The sequence below is a fragment of the Taeniopygia guttata genome, chromosome 2 (genome assembly GCF_048771995.1).
Source record: "Taeniopygia guttata chromosome 2, bTaeGut7.mat, whole genome shotgun sequence".
In the NCBI taxonomy this organism is placed as follows: Eukaryota; Metazoa; Chordata; class Aves; order Passeriformes; family Estrildidae; genus Taeniopygia; species Taeniopygia guttata.
Window position 1 is genome coordinate 125,053,165 of NC_133026.1, and position 21,061 is coordinate 125,074,225.

Below are 21,061 nucleotides of genomic sequence, written 5' to 3' on the forward strand. Positions count from 1 at the left end.
TTTTGTGTTACTTGAGACCAGGACTGCGGTTCCAGGTCCCGAGAGTGTTACCATGCAGATGCTGCCCTGAACCTGCGATGGGCTGTGCAGGTGTAGCTCCTGCGCGCCGTGGCACACCCAGGGTCCCGTGCCCCACTGTCCTGTGTCATACCCAGCTGAGGGTCTGCTCTTCTTTACGTGCGTCCCCGGAGTTCTTACACTGTATGGACTTCATCGCTTCTCTGCTTTTATTCGATAGTAACTGAGGGAAAGAGGTGTACCTGAACTAAGGCCAAGTATATACGGACACCGGGGGAAGGGGCTGGGTAAGCGTCGAAAATTCGCTATGCCCCTGGCCAGATCGCCAGCGTGTCTTGTGCCTGGCCTGGGGATTGTGAGACCACCGTCTGCAATTAATCTCAGTGTTTTTATATCAAATGCGAACGGTGAAATGACTGACAAGGAGCTATCGAGGCGGCAATTGGAAGGTTCGAAGGACATTGTCAAGCTCCAGGCCGGCGCTATCCGTCCTGGGCGCCCTGAGGGAGAGTCGGGAGCAGCCCGACCCAGCCGACTGCAACCCCTCCTCCGCAGCCCGCCCACCCTGCCGCGGCCGCAGGGGCCGGGCCCGGCCCCACCGCAGCCGCAGTCCCGCGGCCGGGCCGCGCCGGTGTCCGGGCAACGGCGGCGGCGTCACTTCCTGCGGGCCGCCCCTGCCGCGCCCGCTGGGCCGGGGGCCGCGCTCCGCTCGGGCCGCGCTCCGCTCGGGCCGTTGCGGCGGTCGCGACACGTGGCCCGGCGGCGGCATGGCCGCGGCGGCCGAGGCGGCGGGCGGCGGCAGCAGCCGCCACGAGAAGAGCCTGGGGCTGCTGACCACCAAGTTCGTGTCGCTGCTGCAGGGGGCCAAGGACGGCGTGCTGGACCTCAAAGTGGTGCGAGAGCGGGGGGCGGCACCGGCCGGGCACGGGGCCCGCCCGGCGCGGCGTGGCCTCCCCGGCCGCTGACGGGCTGCGGGTGCCCGGTGGTGGCTGACAGCCGTCGCGGCCGGCTGAAACACGCGTTTCGGCCCTTTGTAAAGGGGTGTAAGGGACACCGTGTGTGTTAAGTTTAACTTACTGAGAGTGGTCTTGTTTACTATGCCCTGTTCTGGGCTCTTCAGTAGAAGAAAGACAAGGAGCTACTGAAGAGGGTCTAGCAGAGGGCTACAAAGGTGGTGCGGGGTCTGGAGCATCTCTTATATTTTGTAGTCTTTTATGAGAAGAGACTGCGGGAGCTGGGCCTGTTTAGTCTGAAAAGAAAACACTGAGAGCAGGTCTCACTGGTGCTTGTATATGTGTATCAATCTTACTGGTGTGTGACAAGAGGATGGTGCCAGACTCTTTGGTAGTGCCCAGTGATAGGACAGAAGCAATGGCCATAAACTAAAGCACAGAAGTTTCACCCAACATGAGGAAGAACTTCTCTACGTTAGGGGGGGCAGAGTGCTGGAAGAAGCTGCCCAGGGAGGTTGTGGAGTCTCCCTCTCTGGAGACATTCAGAACCCACCTGGATGGCTTCCTGTGCACCTGCTCCGGGAGACCCTGCCTTGGTGGGGGTTGCACTGAATGATTTCCAGATTTCTTTCCTGCCCTAACAATTCTGTGATTTTTTTTTTTTTTTATTGCCCTATGTTGCTTCCTCCACTGACTCGGTGTATAGGCTGCTGTTTAAACCTGTTTCTTGCCCACCTCCTCCTTTAAGCAAGAGAAAACCATGTTGAAAAACAGACCATTGCCACCTTATGCTTTCTGTGTGTGAATGCAAGAAGCTGAATTGGTATAGGAGTGACAAACCATTGTCACGCAGCTCTGCAGCCAGCCCGCTGCCTCCAAGGCATGCCTGTGGCTGCAGCAGCTGAAGCCTCTCCGGTGATGCCCTGGGACAGCCCACCTTGGTGGGGTCCTGGTGCCAGGAGGTCACTATGCTGCAGGAGGGATCCTTGTCACTGTGTCCTGCCAGGTCCCTGGAGCATGCTGCTGCTCTGGCCCAGGAGCTCAGGCCCTCTGGGCTGTTGGGTGTGCAATACATTGAGGCAAAGGTATGTTAACCTAAGTGCTTAAGGTTGTCAGTGAACAGCTGAGTTGTTCAGCAGAGTGCAAGCAAGAGGCTTGCGTCGTGCTCTGCTTGAAGTCCTTTCTGGAAAACCGACCTATTTTTGATTACACTTAATAGGCCCCACGAGGTAGATGGTGTTCTCGGAGCTTTTTTTGTGTATCTTTGGTGATGTTAGTCTGGCTAATTGAACTTCAGGGTGAATAGGGAAGGACAGTGATAGGTTTTATATTCCTCATTTAGTTATGCTGTGGTCTGGACAAGTTGATGAGCTCCTTAGTATTACTTGCCTCTTAATCTAGCAAAACAAAATGAAAATGGCTAGATCTTTGGGATTGTTGTGCAGGTTCTTTTAGTGTCTGCCACATCCTGAGGGATGTTCCAGGTCAATCTGAGAAGCAAAACATACTCAGTATGAAAAACATCAGGCCCAAGAGCTTGGCTTTAGGTGCCAAAGAGGATTGACTTGAAGAATAAAGTTGGACTGAGTAGTGGGATGGAGCAATGCATCTTGTTTTCTTTAGGAAGAAAGGTACCGACTCAGAGGGAGTAAAATGATTGATAGCTACAGAAGAGTTAAGTGGGCATTGCAGCCCATCACAGGCATTTCTGCTCAACACCTATTGGAGATTGGTTTCTGAATTACAGGTTATAATTTGTTGAAAGTAAATACTAAGTGCAGTACATAAAGTGTTGGTATTTTCATAAGTAGTGAGTGAGAACATACATTTCTGAAACTGGTTTTCTCCTAAATAAGCTATGTATCTAATGGAAAATGAAGACCAGTTTGTGTGTTTGGGTTAAGCCAGTCTGCTCAGCAAACTGAAGAACAGGACAGCCTTGAAATGGAACAGAGCATTGCAAGAAATGATTCATGCAGTGAACACCTTTAAGTGTCTCCGTGATGGCTGGTACTGACTGTCTGATGTGCTGCAGATTGGTATTTCTGTAGCAAAACCAGCAGTAGAAAGAAAATAAAATTTGAAAACAGGTACATTTCCAGCTTTTAGCAATTGAGAAGGAACATCTGTTCTATGGGACATTTTCTGGTGATTTTTAACACCTCTATAATTACAGTTTAGCAGGGTGTAAGAGAAAGCTGTGAATATGTTTTAGTGCTGGACATTGGTAACATCTGAGAAATTGTGGGAACGGAAGTGAAAATTTTCCTCACTTGAAATTTCAATTTCGTATTTACTTTAAAATCAGTGATTCTAAAATAATTATGTACTTGTCATGGAATAGGCCTACATAAAGAAATCTACTTATGGAATTAAGTTTAAAACACTAAGGGATGATATAGAAGGAAAAGAAAGCTAAATTTCTATCTGCAGCAATCCATGAATTGCAGGAAAGAGAGAAAAAGAGCAAGATGAGTGAATAAGAGATAAACCACCTGACTGGATGCTGTTCATAGTGTACAATACTTGTGCCCTAATTTCTAAAGTAGGCTTCATTGCCTTCATTTCTCGCAAAATACCATCCCTGCTGTAAGGATGTTTAAGTAGTGTTTCTTCTGATCATCAGTGCAAAACATGAGATATTCTAAAATCTACTTGTTTTAGAAGTGTACTGGTCAGGGACAAATAACTGTCTAACACTTGCTGTACTCCACAGGAGAAGAAAGAGCCTGTGTATTAGATTTACATTCCTTTGGTGTTTATGTTGCAATGACATTCAGTACTTTTATATACAATTTGGCAAGAGCGCCATTCACTTTAAAAGTCTCACCAAACTGTTGACAGCCCTCTTGCAGAGAAAATGTTGTCATGTGGTCCAGGCAGAGTTCAGAAGGTGCAGGACCTCCTTCCTTTGACAGACACATGGAGAGAGCAGTGCTGGCCCTTGTGCTTTGTTAAGGTTCTCGGTAAAGACTCTGCCTCGGTGCTCTATCAAGTACCTACTCTCTCTAGGGCTAATGAAGCACATTTACAGCTCATCATTTCTGCTGCCTTTTGTCAGTTCCCAGGGAGCAAACAAGTTGGGGGGGGGGGGCTACAAACTCCCAGCTGCCTTTTTCCTGGCCTTTCTTTCTTACTTCTGGGCATGTGTGCCTGCCTGTAGCTGAACCTGTGCTGTACAGTGTGTTTTGTGTATTCCATAGCTCTGTGCTTAGATACTTTACTCCAGCTCTGAACCTATCTATGAGACACTGATGAGTGCTTGGCTTGAATACATACTTAATCATAAGTCTGAGGAGATATCAGAAGGAATAATGATAGAGTTCAGCAGCTTAACATTAGAAGGATTTTATAAAAGAACTGTGAATGTGGAAGCTATGTCCACCCGGGTTAGCAGGGCCATTGTTGCAGATTTCCCTTTCCTGATACAGTCTGAGAAGAGATGAGTTTTAACTGTGTTTTTGACGACAGATTTGTGTCAGGAAGCCCTTGTCATTATTTAAATTGTTAGTGAATTGTTTATGTGGTGGACTGAACTTAATTTCTGACCCATGCACCTGGCAGAAGTTATCACACTGATAACTGCTAGAATGTCAGGGAAGAACTTCTCAATTGCTTTTTAAAATATCTGTGAAATTTTTAAAAGATAATTAGATTACAAAGTCTGTACCAGAAAGCTAGTGAATATCTGGATTAAGTTTTTGAGCTTAGGAACTGGCCCCAGCTTGTGTTGGAACTCTTGTAAGCAGCTGAACTTCATAGCAGTGATTGAATTGTATACAGGGCTAGTCAAGCCAAATACCTATGTAACTGTGCTGTCCATTTTCCTATGAAATGAGCCCCTGTACTGGGGATCTGGAGCTGCTGGTGGTGAATCTGCTTATGGTGTTCATAGGAGCTGTGCTTTGGGCATACAAAATGCAATAGCATTTACAGTGGAACAATTCTGGAGCTGCTGGTGGTGAATTTGCTCATGGTGTTCATGAGAACTGCGCTTTGGGCATACAAAATGCAATAGCATTTACAGTGGAACAATTACTTCAACTTTGAAACATTTGAAGTTGGACACTCAGAAAAAGTGACTTCTGTTTAAAAAAAAATCTTAAGCTTTGGTTTCGTAGCTCCAAATTTATATACGTTGGTATCTTTTGCTGCCAGTTTGAAAATACATTAAGATTAGTAAAGCATTTTTATTTTGTAGACAGGCCTTTGGGAAAATTTCAAGAGGTAATGAAATCTCTCTCCAGAGCAGCTTCTTCATTGTTCAAGCCATTAGTGGTATACTAAGTCCTAGGTAAATAATGTGGAGCAGTGGGGAAAAAAAGCAGAAAGTTGAACAACATGTGTGTGCTGCCCATTCCTTGCACTGAATAATGTAAACAGCCTTCAGAATAACTGAAGACTGTGAGATGTATGGGGTGCTGATTCAGCATTGTGCAAACAGCATCAACTCTGTCACTTTCTAGATGTTTAAGGTTCTCTTGCAGTCCTTGGGAGCAGTGTGTATGTATGCAGCAGAAATAGCAAATTAAGATAGCAGGTGCATACCTACTGAAACAAGTGATTGAAGAGCTTGTTTCCTTGGAGACAATTAAACTGCACTTTATATGTATTTGCATGCATCTGGTTTTGTTAGTTAAGACAGTGTTTTAAAAGGCTCATACAGAAGACCATACAAAAGATAAATGCTGCTAATGGTGTCAGTGGAAACAGTGCTTAGTGAGTATATCACTGTTAGGGATAAAGAGCAGTGTTTATACTTCATGGCTAAAAGAGTACTTTTTATAACCTCTGTTCTTTCTTTTTATCCTTTCAACTTTATTTCAGTAGCAAAACGTAATTGTGCTATTAAGCAAAGAAATTTTGTTTTCCTTCCAGGTTATGGTTGTTTCAGGCTGTACCTTTCTTTCATATAGGCTGCTCACAAAAAGCATACATTTAATAGATTGTTGGAACAAATTGAAATAAATCATGATGTTCCTGTAGTAGAAATTATTTGCCTTTATGCATTAGTTCAAATTCAGAAGTCTTTACCTACCCTTCTTTATTTTTCTTGTATTTGTTTAATATGTACAATCCCATGTAATCATTGTATTGAGGTGTCCCGAGTAACTACAGAGTCAGATTCCTCTGTGCTTTCCCTTCTTTTAGTGAACATCCTTTGAACTTGAGCTGCTTTTGAGGTGCGATTTGCTTATTTATCTTAACTCTTTGCATCAGTTACACAAAAGTCACCATGGAGAGAAAGAAGTAAGGCACAAAGTGGTTGCCTCTGCCTGATGCTGCTTTGCTGGAAGGGGCGAGGTGTGTCAGCCCTCAGATGCACTGCACATCTGGCTGTGTGTCAGCAGCAACATCCCGGGCAGCTGTTCGAGGGTGCTGGTGCTCAGTGTGACAGATGGAGCGAGCCCTTGTGCCCTGCGAGGGGCATTTGTGCGAGGACAATGCTGGCCTGAAGTACTGCAGCTCTCCTGCAGCCACTTGGTGAAATTGCAGCCCTGTTGTTTGGTATCCTGGCACCACTGAACCCAAACAAAGGCTGTAATAGCTCGAGTGTCGCTGGAATAAATGGTTGTTGCGGCGGGGCGTGACCGTCCCCCTGCGAGCTCTGCAATTCCCAGTTATCGGCAGGTCCGGCGCAGGGACAGACAGCGATGACACGGGTCTTGGAGGGAAACAACATGGATTTATTCCTGGGCTCCCAGACAAATCTGGGGTGGGGTTGAACAGAAGTTTTTCTACAGCAACTCAGGAGGAGGGGTGTAGGAACATTAACCAAGGAGGGAAAGGCTGGGGAGGGGTCAAAGGTGGGAATAACATTTTGTAAACCTACATTTTGTAAACCTATCAGGGAGAACAGGGGAGGGGAAATAATACAATAACAAGTGGGGTGTCGAGGGCAACAAGACAGACACAGAACTCTCTGGAAAAAAAGGGTAGGGATAGGGAGGATTGACAACTTGGAAGGGAGGGGTTTAGGGAAGGGCTTCATGGTGGTGTCTGGCTCTTGGAGAGTGGAACCTTCTCCTTTCGAAGTTACATTAGATGGCATTTTTCCAAGGGAGTGGTTTAAGTGTCTTTCCCTCAGCATGCAAGTTGCTGATACTTGTTCTCTCAACAGGCTGCTGATACGCTTGCTGTGAGGCAGAAGAGAAGGATCTATGATATCACCAACGTTCTGGAGGGGATTGATCTCATCGAGAAGAAGTCAAAAAACAGCATTCAGTGGAAGTAAGTTATGTCAGTTCTGCAAGTTTTCACATGCCTAAGAGCAACAAAAATTGACTCTTTCAACTTCTTCTGACTACATATGACACCATAACATTGTGCTAATCAATGAGCAGTGTGATTTTGTAGAAGTACAAAAAAGTTGCAAATGAACTGTATTTGTTTTCCATTTAACTTGTGTCTGTGATATATAAAATCAAGTTTAAAGCATACGGAAGAGAATCTTTCAGAAAACGTGTAGTGCTATTTTATAACTAGCATTTGCTGAAAAATTCACCCAGAATTAATCAGGGAGGACTGTCAGGACTCACTGTGTCCACTTATCTGACCTACCACAGTCTGTGCCTATTTTCTCTTAGGTCTCTGAAGGTAAAAAAAGATGAAGATAATAATTGTAGGGGAAGGAGCTAGGGCCTGCAAAACAGTTCCAACACAGAAAAAAAAAAAAGTGTTCCAAAAGAAGATAAATTCTTGTAGAGGGAAATTGTAAATTTGATCTGAATTAAAGAATTTTCATTTTCCTGTGAAAATACTACTGGGACGTTAAATGCTCATTTCCTTCATATTGAATCTTAGTAGATTTTCCAAATGTTGAAAATAGTCTTAAGAAATTATCATTGGATATTTGCTTTAGATTTTTGCATGTGAACCCTTCATTAACCTTTATACCTTTTTAAGAGGAGTAGGTGCTGGCTGCAATACAAAAGAAGTCATAGACAGGCTGAGGTATCTGGAAGCTGAAATTGAAGATTTAGAGCTAAAAGAAAAAGAATTGGATCAGCAGAAATTGTGGCTTCAGCAAAGTATCAAGAACGTCATGGATGATTCTACAAACCACCAATATCCTTTTAAATTAATTGTGTGCATTTTGGAACTAGAATTAAAGCAACAGTTTGAAGTGTAGGTAGTGGATAAAGCATAATGTAACTCATTTAGCAAGGTACAGCAAGTATTTTTTCAGGTTTTGCTTCAACAAAAGAAGATGTAAATCTTATTTACGTGTCTTTTTAAGTTCAATGACTGTGATTGGTAACTTGAAAATAATTTAGCATATATATATATATATATATATATATAGATATATATATACACAACAGTAACTATTAAGTCAACAGTATAATCTTAGTGTCTTACTTGAAATTAGTGATGCTGCTTTCAACAACTTAAATTTTGTTACCAGTGCTTTACATGAATCTTTTTTGTGCTTCATTCTTTTGAAAAGATTAAGCTATCAGCCAAAGATAAATGGAGTTGACCATGTCCTGAAGCCTGTTGGGTTTCAAACTAGAAAAAAAAATCCTTTCTATAAATACCGAGAGTCGCATCTGCATTGCTTGTAAGCATGTGTCTAGCTGTCTTGCAAAACAGACACCTGAGAATGGGAGCAGGAAAGTGCCCTTCCTATCTATAATACTATTGATAAGTTCTTAAAAATTAATGGAGTTTCTGTTCAGAAACTTTCTGTAAAATGGATTTTGTAGCAAAGTAGATTGAAGCTATATGTTAGGAAAAACTTTTGGTAGAGCTAGCACTGAAATTGATCCCCCAGGGAGGTGGTGGAATATCTGTCACTGGAGCTTTTGCAGAAGAGGAAAGACAAACATCTGTCTGGAATGTCTGAACAGTGGATTTATCCTACCTTGAGGCAGAGAAATGGGATGGCAGATGAATTCTGAAGTTCCCTCTAGCAGTATTTCTGTGTGATTCTTGGAAATGCTGATACATACATGAATTCTGTATTGTCAATTTAGCAAGGTAAATGTTATTCTTCAAAACAAGACTTTACATGTTCTCCTTTTTTAGAAGAATCTCTTCTTGTTCAAGCTACACAGCTATTTTTCTTTTTGTATTTTCTTTGCTGATGCAGGTATTTTCTTAAAACATAGAACTCTTGTTATTTGTAACAAGCCATTCTGAAAGTCAAAAATAATACCTTGATTACACCTCTAACAATAATATTATAGTTGAGGCTCAGTTTGGACAAACTTCTGAAGGGCAGCAAAGACTAATTTTATATTGTATTAAGAAAAATGTTCCTTGACATAAATTACATTTTCATATGTCACCCATGAAGATATCTGCAACTGCTTCAATGGTAAGTTGCTGCTAGGCTGTATTTCTAAAGTGAGTGATTTGTTGAAAAATAACTTGCTAACTAATCCGCTTTTTTCCTGCAAGTATTACGAATTGAGAAGTACTCAATAGTGATCATTACTAGGTAGAGGTCTCATAATGTTCACAGCTACCAAGTTCTGGCATTTTCTAGTTGTAGTCATAGATTGTATAGAATGGAAGTCCTGGAGTCCTGGTTTTTGGTGTCTTTTGGTATTCATACTTTTCAGCAGCTTGCTATGGGCTGTTAATGGAACCAGAAATAGGACATGTTGGTCCAACCCTCCAGAAGAACCAGGAAAATCCAAATTTTGTATCATGTTCTGGTGGCAACTGTGGCCAGACAGAGCTTGTGATGCTGTATAAATGGAGCCAGCGGAAGGTCAATGATGGGGCATTGCTACTAAATTGAAAAGATTGCTGTACAGGTGGTTTGAAGCAATTGCTGGGAAGTGCTGACAGAGGTTACTTTCCTTGACATCATCTCCTGATCCTGGGGCACCCAAGGAAGGTTGTTGTTCAGCCTCCAGCTAGGCTCAAAACAATATTTTCTTTGCCACAAGGAAGACTTTTTAAATAAAAACACTAGATTAGAAAACATCTACAGAATTTTAACAAAAATGGGCTGTTACTGAAAAGAGGTTAGTCATTACAAAACATGGAGGGAGCTGGCACGGTGCTCACATAGTACTTCACTTAAGTGTTTCTTAGGAGGCAGAGAAAGAAAAGTGTTACTCCAAATTAGTTATGGACAAAGAGGAAATGATGTGCAGGTAAGCAGATAATCTGCAGTATTGTGCCAGTGCTGTGCATGTAAATGTGGTCCCCTGATTTTCACCAGCACATTTTAATGTGCATAGTAAGCCACAGGTGAGTGTGACAGACAACTGTTACATCCTAGTTGTATGTGCTGTGGAAGCCATGAGCTTAGACACTTGGAAGTGCTGGCACTGAAGATGAACATTAATACCTCTTCTTCCTTCTGTTAAATCTCTGTAGTACCACCAGTCATCAAAGTCATAAAGTGAGCTAGACCAGAGAGCTGGTTTAGCTGAAGTCGAGGAGCAGCTGAGGGAGCTGCTGTTGTTTAGCCTGGAGAAAAGGAGGTTCAGGGGAGACCTTATCACTGTCTAGAAGTGCCTGAACCAACCAGTGACAGGACAAGAGGACATGGCCTCAAGCTGCACCAGGGAGGTTCAGGTTGGATATCAGGAAAAATTTCTTCAAGAAAGGCTGATTAAACATTGGATCAGCCTACCCAGAAAGGTGGTGGAGTCATTATCCATGGTGGTGTTCAAGGAACAACTGGACATGACAGTGCTGTGGTCTAGTTGATATGGTCGTGATCAATCAAAGGTTGGACTTGATGATCTTGGAGGTCTTTTCCAACCTCAATGATTCTTTGATTCTGTGAAAAAAGGAAACTAGTTAAATATTTTCACCTTACGTTATATATACAACTAGATGACAAATGGGTAAAGAATATGGTAAATCTTGTACTGTTGTGAGAAAAGATTTTTGCAACTATGATTTTAGTATTGGAATTTGGTGATTTATACTGTGCAATATACTTGGATCTTAGAGAGACTGCACGTCCTGCCACAAGTTTATATATGCTAAATTACACAGTACTTTTAAGTGGCCTTAGAGAATTTCCAGATCTCATTTGAGTGGATACTATACAAGACTTAAGAAAAATACACTTAACACTTTCTTAAAAATTCCTGTTTAACCAGGAGATACACTTCTAGCAATTCAAGCACCTTGTGGTACAGAATTAGAAGTACCGAGGGCTGAAATGGTATGTACTTGTTTCTCATTTCCCTAAGTGTTCTAAAGCAATAGTGGCAAAGAAGAGCTGTTTTAGAGCAGAGGATTTATCTCTATCCGCGTGCAAGAGGAATGGAGAAAGGATTAGGATTTTTTCAGTTGAGAAGAGGCAGGCCAGACAGAAAAACATGGGGTTTGTACACTTAGACTAATGGTAACCCTGCCTTCTATTAAAACCAAAATATGCAAGTTCTTCTCTCTTGCTTTTAAATGTTGCAGCTTTCAAAATACTGCATAGTTGTCATGAATTCTCTTGAGAACTCTGTGACTTTTATGTGTCAAGTTTCTCTGTTATATTGTTAAAATAGATCTCTTATGGAAAAGCCTTTTAGATTTAGTTTTGATGTAATTTAGATTTAGTCTCATGGGTGCTAGACTGGATAGAGAAACAGACTGCAATCTCACTTTTGCCAAAAGGATTAAATTGGCAAGATTAAAGTAGGAAGCCAAATTACTTACTTTTGTCCATCTTTAACTTTTTTGTTGTTGTTGTTGCAGCACTTGATTTTAAATAGTGTTTACATAGTTGGGAGAGAGTATGGTATGAAGCGTGATAGCCACTGTGCTTATACAAGGCTGAAGTTCACCTGAGAAGTTTCACAAGCTATTTTTAGTGAGGCTAAGCAGTCTAACATCGGTAAAACCCTCCTAGGGTAGAGCCATGAAGCTAATCCATGGTCCTATCTTTGTCCATCTGTGCTGAAATCAGTTCAATGGTAAGGTTCTCTTCAAAGACCCAAGTTAGCAGCTGTGATGTTGGATTTTGGGTTTTCTTCTTTTTGTTCAAGACTAAAACAGTTGATCTGTCTTCATCACTTTGTAGAGTTCCAAGTTCTCAAGGAACAGTAACTTTCATAATACATCACCTTTGCAGGGACAGAATGGACAGAAGAAATACCAGATCAATCTTAAAAGTAGTTCAGGACCGATCCATGTGCTGCTCATAAACAAAGAATCGAGCTCCTCCAAGCCCACGGTGTTTCCAGTTCCTCCACCTGATGACCTTGCACAGCCCCCATCTCAGCCTGCAGCTCCAGCGACTCCACTTAAACCAGCTGCAGCTCCCCCAAATCCCCCAGAACAACGTGACCCAAACCAAGGACAGGAGTTACCGCAAACAGCAGCTGCGGACACACCATCAGGTGCATCCCGGGATTTTCCTGCCTCTGATGGGTGGGGGAGGAAGCAGCTGGAGGGAAAGAATAAACTGTTAAGAAAGGTGGTAGACAAAGGAAAGATCAAGAATTTGCATAGCTTAGCAGCTGTCAATTAAAAAACTACTCTAGGGCCTTAGTAACAGCTCTGAGGAGGTTACAGACACCTCTTCCTCTTCTGTCTGGTGAAATAGATGCTTCCCTCACATCTTACCATCTTACACTGAACAGGTTTTGGATGTAAAACTGTTAATTATTCTGAGGTACTTCTCCAGAATGCATTATGGAGCAAAATTGCTCCATATTTGAGCAATTTGACAGAGGATGTAATTTGAACGCATATTGACAGAGGATGTAATTTGAACGTATACCTTTTAATGAGATTGATAATACAGACACCAGTTCCAGCTATTGTACCAGAAGGTCACTTACCTTCTTCCACATAGCCACAGTAAGAGGCTGCCTGAATGTCAGGTACTTTTTTCATAGTAATACTGAATTAATAGGTAATAGGAAAAGATTTAAGGAAATGCTATATTACAACTGCATTCCTGAGGGGTCCTGATTACCTTCATTTATTGACCTTTAATTAATTGACAATTAAGTTGTGTCTGTGACTGTGGAAGGGGAAGACTTCTCTCACCTGATCCCAGACACTGGCTATGTTCACCTCAAAAGACAAAGCTGGGGGCAGGTGCTGTGGGCTGTTTCACCGTAACAGACTTGTAACACGCCTTCCTGTCCGTGTAGATGGCAGCACCCAGCAGGACAGCACAGCAGCCCCTGCAGCCCCTTACTCCAGCCTTCCGGAGCCAGAGCTCTATCCCAGCCTGTCTGGAGACAGTGCCCAAGCCTCAGCCAGCTCCAGTGACTACCAGAGCTTGCTGCCTCTGGATGTCAACTGCATTCTCAAGCCAAACTCATTTGACATTGCAAAGATGGAGGAGCCTGCAGGTAGGAAGCAGTAGTTCCTGTTCAAATATTTCAGTGGTTCCCTGAGCCATTCTTTGTGACTGAATTACCAATGAGTTACACAGAGAAAGACACAAGTCTCTGTTTATCTTCTGATGAAGCCGCTGAGGCAGCTCTGAGGAGCATACTAATTTTGAGCAAATGAGTTTCTTTGCCACCAAATAAGCCTCATGGTGTATATGGCTCTTGGGATTTAAAGACAAGTGGGAAAAATGTATTGGGGGAAAAACTGAGGGATACAAAGGTAAGTATATTTTACATGTACATGGCATACTATCTCTGCAGCTCCTACACTGCGCAAGCCATAGTGTACTTTTAATACAAAGAATGTGTTGACTGCTATAAACATATTAAAAAACCCCACATACGTAAAGCATGTGCTCCTGTCTTTCACAGGAAATATCAGTGGAGATATTATTGATGAACTCATGTCTTCTGATGGTAAGTATATAGCATCTTTTCTAATAATCACAAGTAGCAGCATGGTATTTGTGTGAACAGCACTTAGAAGGCATCTCGTAAATCTGATGCTGAGAGTCAGTATGAAACTACTACTTTCCAGTGTTGCCTCCTCTGTCACTTTTGTCTTTGCTCCCCTTTCTATACCCTGCAACAGTTTTATTTAACAGTCAAAATAGGAAAACTTTAATCCAACAAGCACTCACCTGCATGAATAACCCACCAGTACCTAATTTAGGGGAAAAAGAAAGAGCAAGCTGATGACTAGTGTGCTGCCCTAAAATAGAAATCTGGTTTAATTCTATTCTGCCTAAAGTCTTGTGCAGAGGCTTTGAATAAGTATTTCAGAATATAGTTCTGGATGCAGACTGATACATGTCCATCTGTGGTACACTAATGTAACAAGTGTCACCCATTTCTGTTCTTGCATGGCTTTGGCCATATGAGTGTAGCACTGAACCACAGCTACTGCAGAATTCATGTGCTACCCACCTCTCTGCCACTCTCACTGAGGTGCCAGACAGGGAGGTGAACTTGACTTGCTTTGTTCCTTTGGCCCTGTATTCTGTAAGGCCTGTAATAACATCTGCCCCTCAAGCAGACCTTCAGGGCTCATCCAGCAAGAGATGTGGTTGTAAGATCCAAGGGGCAAGATGGGATTCTGTCAATGTGCCACTATGTGGTTAACATGGAAGTACCCTCTCCTTCTAGAGCACAGATATAGACACAGGAATATAAATTATGGCTTTCTGATTAAAGTTTTCAAAAGCTGCTCAGGAACTCTGTTGCTGAGAAGAAATCAAACCCATATTCCACACCTATCACTCCACTTCAGCAAACTGACTTAAAATACCAAGCAAAAATGGCAGATACATCTATTACTGCCTTAGTTTGAATGCAGTACAGGTTTTCATGGTATGAATCTCAGTGAGCTTGTCAGATTATCAAGACTATTTTAATTATTAAGACTAACCCTTGTGACAAACATACTGAAATATGATAGGGCTGATTTTCCAAGTGTTTTAATTTAAACTAAACTATTCCTGCTTTACAGTTTTTCCTCTCTTACGACTCTCTCCTACTCCCGGAGATGACTACAACTTTAACCTGGATGATAATGAAGGAGTCTGTGATCTCTTTGATGTGCAGATACTAAATTATTAGATACTATGTCAACCAGACTACTTATCTACCTCTAACTGTAACAATCTAGACTTCTTCATAACCTAAGTATTTGAATAATGAATGTATAACTTCTTAGTTCACTGACTCTGGGAGTATATTTCCTTTTGCTTCCTTTAACTACTTCACAAAACAAATTCAAGAACAAGAAAAAAGGGCTCTTATCTAAAATTCTGGCACTTTTTCACCTGAGTGTTTTTCTGTCTAAGCCAATTGTTCGGAACGTTTTTTAGTAAAGTGAAAATACTGTATAGCCTTTTGATAATTTTTTTTAAAAATGATTAGTCTTCTTGCTCACAGTTAACAGCATTTTCTTTGAAGCTTCACTGCCAAGAAGCTTTCTATTCTTTAACTTTTCAAACAATTTTGAAGCTTTCACTGCCAAGTTGAAAGGTGAAGGGTATCAACTTGAGTTCCACTAAACTGTTTCAGTGAACCAATTTTGTGAAGTGCCTTCTGTTTTAGCACTTTAAGTTTCTCACACTGACTTCTGACATTCCACTTTCCTAGATAATAGGAAAGGTCTGTTTGTAGTTTGTATTGAAGTGTGCCAATACTTGTATATTAACAAGATTTTTTTAATAAAATTGTGCAAACAAAGCCATCAGTATTTGTGGTCTTTCATTTCTTGTAACCCCATCATTGTCCATTTTTCATTACAACTGAGATAACAGGCTTGTGGCAGCATCCACGTTTGCTGGTTCCTCTTCCAGATTTGTGGAAACCTGGAGAAAAAAAAGTTTCAGTTTAAAGCAGAAAACAATTTTATTTTATTCTGCTTGGAAAAAAAAAACAAAAACGGACTAATAAATATCCATTGGCCAGAAGATTAATTTGACTTTTATATATTTCAGCTAATTTTGCAGTTATACTTCAATAATTTGAGGGGATTGCAGGATACACTGAAGTTGAGACATAAGCAGAAAATGCTTTGTGCTTTGGGAGCATCATACCAATAACATAACACACATGGCTGTAACGTAACAACTGAGACAGGCTCAGCTTTTAGTTCACAACTGCCCTCAACAACATTTTGCGACTTTGGAGAAAATACTATTACAGCCTGAGTGATGTAGAGCCCTACTAGCAGAGGAGCAGTAGCACAGTCTGAATTCTTGGAGGAGTAAGTAACAAGCCAGCAGGGACAGGACCACTGGCTCCAACTGCCTTGAAATCCTGGCTTCATCCTGTGCTGGCAGCACTGTCACTTATGTTTCTTTTTTCCCTCAGCCTCTCTTTAAGGTATTTGACACTTGTTTAGTTGCTCCCAGCTGTACAGAAACTTAATCACTTCAGGCACACTGACAACTCATGTCCACTTCTCCAAACTCCACCTTCCCCCAACAGCAGGATGGATTAATCTGCATCTCATCCTGAAGCACTGCTTTCTCTCCCTGAAACTGTGCCTAGAGCATCAGTCAGCAGAAAGAGTTTACATGGAGGAACTTGTCAGGAATTAAACTTTTATGAATTGTTGTGCAAGACTGCAAGTAGGCCTGTATAAAAAAACAAACTAGACAAAGACACGAGAAATACTGTCTTGAACCCCAAGTGCTGCAGGCAACACCTCTACTACAGAAATTGCTGCTTCAGGTGCTGGTCCTTCTGATGAGGTAGTACAAAGGCTTAGGAATCAGGAACAAACAGAGGCAGAACTGTTTGTTTCAAAGCACTGTCAGGAACTTCAGGTAGGGAACAACCAGGTTCATCCTCTCTGTGTCTATTCATGTAGAGATACAAGTTTCAAATCAAGGGGATGGAGCTGGGACTAACTTAAAAAAAAATAGAAATCAGCTATATGCTTAATTAGACAATTAGAAATCAGCTAAAAATACGCTTTTGAAGTGTGCTTCAGCATGGCTGCCACCTCCCTCTCTCTCTAGTATATAGAATTTGAACATGCTAACTAGGTTTCAGCATTGCCACACACTGCAATTTATAGAACTGGGATTCTAGCTTTAAAGCAATTGCATGAATTCACAGAATATTCTGAGGTGGAAGGGACCCACAAGGATCATCAAGTCCAACTCGTAAGTAAATGGCCCTTAAAAGGGTTGAACTCAGCACCTTGGTATTAACTAGCACCATCTGACCAACTGAGCTAGCTGCAGTCTAAGAGACACATTATAATGCTTTAAACACACACATTCTTTTCATTTTCCTCAGATTTTTACAAAGGAAAATTACCTGCTGAGTGTTCTGCGGTTCTGCTGTGGTACCTTTTGATAGCTGCTGGATTTCTTTCTGAACTTCAGCAAATGCTTTATTTATCGCGCTAACTTTTTCGGCATTTTTAATGTTTATCTGGGAGAGAAAATAATATACACATTGGTATTTTTAACAAAAATTCCACTGATGTGAAACTACCCCATTTTTGTGCAATTACTATGCAGACAGTGTTACATGCTTTTCAGTATGTTTTACCTGTTACTTCATTAGGTCATCTAGCTGTGTACTAATAAATTCAAAATTAAGAGTTAAACTTGCTCTACTGGAACAGAAGCCTACAGTGATCCAGGAAGAGAACACAGAAAACAAAAGTCAAGCTTCACAGACCCTGCTACACCACTCTCAGCTCCTCCCTCAGCTCTTCTTAGCTGGAATGAAGTCCCAGGAAAGGTTCCTTCCTTCATCTATGGTGGACTGACTCTGGCTGGATGCCAGGTGCCCCCCAAAGCTGCTCTGTTGTTGCCTTCTTCAGCTGGGCAGGGGAAATATAATGAAAGGCTCATGGGTAGAGATAAAGGCAGAGAGAGATCACTCACCAGTTGCCATCACAGGCAGAACAGACTCAACTCAACTTGGGGAAAATGAATTCCATTTGTTGTCAAACAAATGCTGCAGAGGAATCTCAGCTCAGGCACATAGGGCACCTCTTCCCCCTCCTTCTTTACTGACCTTGGTGTCTGCAGGGCCGATTCTTTTAAAAATTCTCACTCCTCTGTTCTGACTGCTGCTGGTGGTATGCTTCTTATCTACATCAATCCAGAGGCACTCCCAGTACCTGATGGGCTCTGCCTTGGCCAGCAGTATATCCATCCTGAAGCCAGCTGGCATTGGCCCTGGCATTCCCCATAAGGGAAGCTTCTAGCACCTTTTTAGAGAAGCCATGCCTGCAGTCCCTCAAACCAAATACAATTTGTAAATTATTTTACTATGCTGAATTTCTTCCAGTAGCTTACCTTTCATCATCACACCTTGCATCCTAATTGTTTGTATTATAGGTCTGGCCAACAACATCTACCAGGTTTTGCCACAGTATTTAAAGAAATTCTGCAGCTGTAGCAGAGTGGAATGTGTATCTCTGTCTCTTTTAGCTAAAGTCTGCCTTTGTAAGTTGTTTCATCAAAAGTTTTACTTTCAAAGAGGAGGCACTAGAATATGGACATGTGTTGCACTCTGGGGACAGCTGTCTGTGGCAGAGGAGCAGGGTGGATGCAAGAGGGCATCAACTCTCACCACTGTAAGATTCAGCTGATCTGAGCCCTAGCACCTGCTGCTTCCAAGGTCTAGAACAGGATCATAGCCAGATAATGACCTATTGCATTGCAAACATTCTAGAAGCATGCTCATAGGTCTTCAGGCAACCCCAAATTTCAGCATACCTACGGCTGTTTCAAAGACTACCCCTATAGTTCATCTCTGAGCAATTTAAACAGGCAGAAGCACACTGTGAATGGTTACACATATTCATTTTACTTTCAAAGCCTCCGTAATTTCAGAGCACGTATACAGTAACAACAATTCCATTCTGACCAGGAAAACCAGTATTAAGAAAGCAGTGGCAATGAGGCTGATGGAACAGGCCTCGTTGTTCCTCAAACAGGAACGTTTGAACTGGGACAGTGACTGGAGAAACAGAGCCCCCGTTCCCAGCTCTGATCAGAGTCAATGGACTGTTGGTAACATGATGTACAAAGACCATGTGTTCAACTGGGGCTTGTCACCATCTTCCAGCTTCACAGGGGTTTTAGAAGGTTCCAGTCAGTTTTAATAGTGATATCCTCAAGTACTCAGGCAGGACTCATCCACAGAAAGAGGCTCTACAGCTAGCACGGGTACCTACATGAAAAGTTGTCTGAACAGTTACAATGGGCTTTTAGCTATTAATGAATAAATGTATTGTTGCGATTTTTTTTTTATGAGCATCTTCTTATACTGCTTAATGATAAGTAAATCGCATTAAGCCCAAAGGCTTAATGCATTAAAGAACACAGCTTCAAACACACAGAATAAAATTTTACTCCTAATAAGCTTTTCAAGACTATGAAACTCAGACATTTCATGAATATGTTTTCAAACCTGTTTCTCCCTTTATTATACAGAACAGTCTAGACTAAGAGGAGATGCGACACCAGCAACATGAAATTGTTTTTTCTAAAGTTTGTTACATTCCTGTCTGTCCACCAGATTAATTTGTCAAGTGGAGCTTGCAGGAGAAAATCTGAAACAGCCTTTTGTTTTAAGAGCCATTTACTTGTGTTTGTCCAACATACTGCAACTGCCTCAAATGGAGAAAATAAGCCACCCTCTGCTTTTATTATTTTTAGTACCAGATGCTTTTATAGAGGGACAGCTGAACTCTTGCAGAACACACACCTCTCAGGCTGGAGTCAGGGTTTGAGAAGATACCGTATAATGACTCACTGCTCACAACAGGAAAACTCTTGCTAAGATCACTCCCATCCCTCTTCCCCTGCACTGCTCCCTGCTCCATAACCCACTCTCTCCCTCCTCTGGGCTGTGCTCCTCTACAGACACAAAAATAACAGTAATATTTTTGCTTCTTTGTTTTTCTATTGCTTTAGTATGTTAAACTGGCTCACAGAAGCATCTACAGAGCATCACAGCCCACGTAAGGGGCAGAAAGGAATTAAGTACAAAACATCCAGCAGTGCACACTCCTGGCTCTGTTCACTGCATCTTACTGACAGTTTTACTTGATAGCTGAGGCAGCTACTGGATCAGAAAAAGCTCCATCCTTTCTGGTTCTTCCCCACCAAAATTCTTCTCTCTGCATTCATTCATTTGTAATTAAGTTTGTTCAATTCACAAACCCAGCACATAAAAATGCAAAATATAGTTTTAATGGCTTTTGCTGCTGACTTAGCAAGTTGAGTCACCTAGCTGGCGTAGAGTTCCTGAGCCAGCATCAAGGAGAGCTGTGGGAATGTAGCCCAGAGCCTGGGAAATGGATCCCTCCCTGGGACCAGGAAAGTGATGAAAAGGAGCAGGACTCACCCTTGTTAGATGCCCGGTGGTTTGGATCAAGGCATTTTGTTAAACTCTACCGTGAATTACACCCTCAGGGATGCTGTGAATGCGGTCCAGCGAACGCGAACTCGAACTCGCTGAACTGCTGACGCTCCCTTTGGCCTCGCATTCCCGAGGACAAGCAGAGATACTGTCAGATACTTCCCGAACGACACCCCTCAAGCACAGCCGGATACCTTGCATATGCCTGCAAATTAGCCAAATGAACCTCTTGTGGTTCTCCTTTTGCAGATGCTACATGCAGTTTTCCACCTACAAACCTAATTTTCGGGTGAAAATGGTGCATTTTGCCGTTTTGTGCCCGGACGCGCAATGCCCCTAAGACAGCTCCCTGTAACCAGTGCCGAGCGCTCGCAGCGTGGTCCAAGGGGAGGAATCCCCGCCGGGCCGCGGCCTCCCCTGCTGGGGCGCTGCCGCAGCCCGGCCAGCGCCTGCTCCCGCCGCGGCACTCACCTGCTTCAGCCCGGAGGTGACGGGCCGCGCCTTTCCCTTGGCCTTGGCCCTGAGGACGCCGCTGCGGGCGATGCGGAACACGCTGCCGCTGCCATTGCCGCTGCCGGCCTTGGCGGCCCCGCCGCGCCTCTTGCCCATGGCGGCGGCGACGGCGCGCGGGCGGGTGACGTCACACGGGGCTGCGACGCGGGGAGCCGCCCGTGGGCCTCAGCGCCGCGCGGGGCCGCCAGGGGGCGTGCGCCGCCTCGGGTGGGCGCTGTGCAGGCGCCGGGGAGCGGGTCCGGCGGAGCGCTGCTGTCCGCTCCCTCTGCCGCTCCCTGTGCCGGTACCTGTCCCGGTACCTGCCCCTTCCCTGTCCGGCCCCGGCGTCAGCCTTGGCCCCAGCCCTGCTTGCCCCTCCCGCGCCTTCGCAGGCAGCGTTTGGGG

General features: G+C 43.2%; 1 protein-coding gene and 1 long non-coding RNA gene across 2 annotated transcripts; one reads left to right on the plus strand and one right to left on the minus strand.

Moving 5' to 3' along the window:
• Nucleotides 1-447: 447 nt before the first annotated feature.
• E2F5 (E2F transcription factor 5) lies at nucleotides 448-15,508 on the plus strand. The gene is made up of 9 exons (XM_012572067.5): nucleotides 448-911; nucleotides 7,093-7,202; nucleotides 7,878-8,039; nucleotides 9,251-9,294; nucleotides 11,048-11,112; nucleotides 12,016-12,283; nucleotides 13,046-13,249; nucleotides 13,664-13,708; nucleotides 14,781-15,508. Exons 1-9 carry the CDS (start codon nucleotides 786-788, stop codon nucleotides 14,888-14,890), a joined length of 1,134 nt encoding a protein of 377 aa, XP_012427521.5. The 5' UTR covers nucleotides 448-785; the 3' UTR covers nucleotides 14,891-15,508.
• On the minus strand, nucleotides 15,466-20,821 carry RBIS (ribosomal biogenesis factor). The gene is made up of 3 exons (XR_012054211.1): nucleotides 20,636-20,821; nucleotides 17,096-17,212; nucleotides 15,466-15,633 (listed from the first exon to the last, which is right to left on the minus strand). It is a non-coding gene; the product is annotated as a ribosomal biogenesis factor (long non-coding RNA).
• Nucleotides 20,822-21,061: the final 240 nt, after the last annotated feature.

Bases quoted from the DNA above. Each gene is read 5' to 3' on its own strand.
- E2F5 (XM_012572067.5), top strand. From the start codon at position 786: ATGGCCGCGGCGGCCGAGGCGGCGGGCGGCGGCAGCAGCCGCCACGAG. The intron at 12,284-13,045 runs GTGCATCCCGGG...CTGTCCGTGTAG, and splicing joins AGCTGCGGACACACCATCAG to ATGGCAGCACCCAGCAGGAC. The intron at 13,709-14,780 runs GTAAGTATATAG...CCTGCTTTACAG, and splicing joins TGAACTCATGTCTTCTGATG to TTTTTCCTCTCTTACGACTC.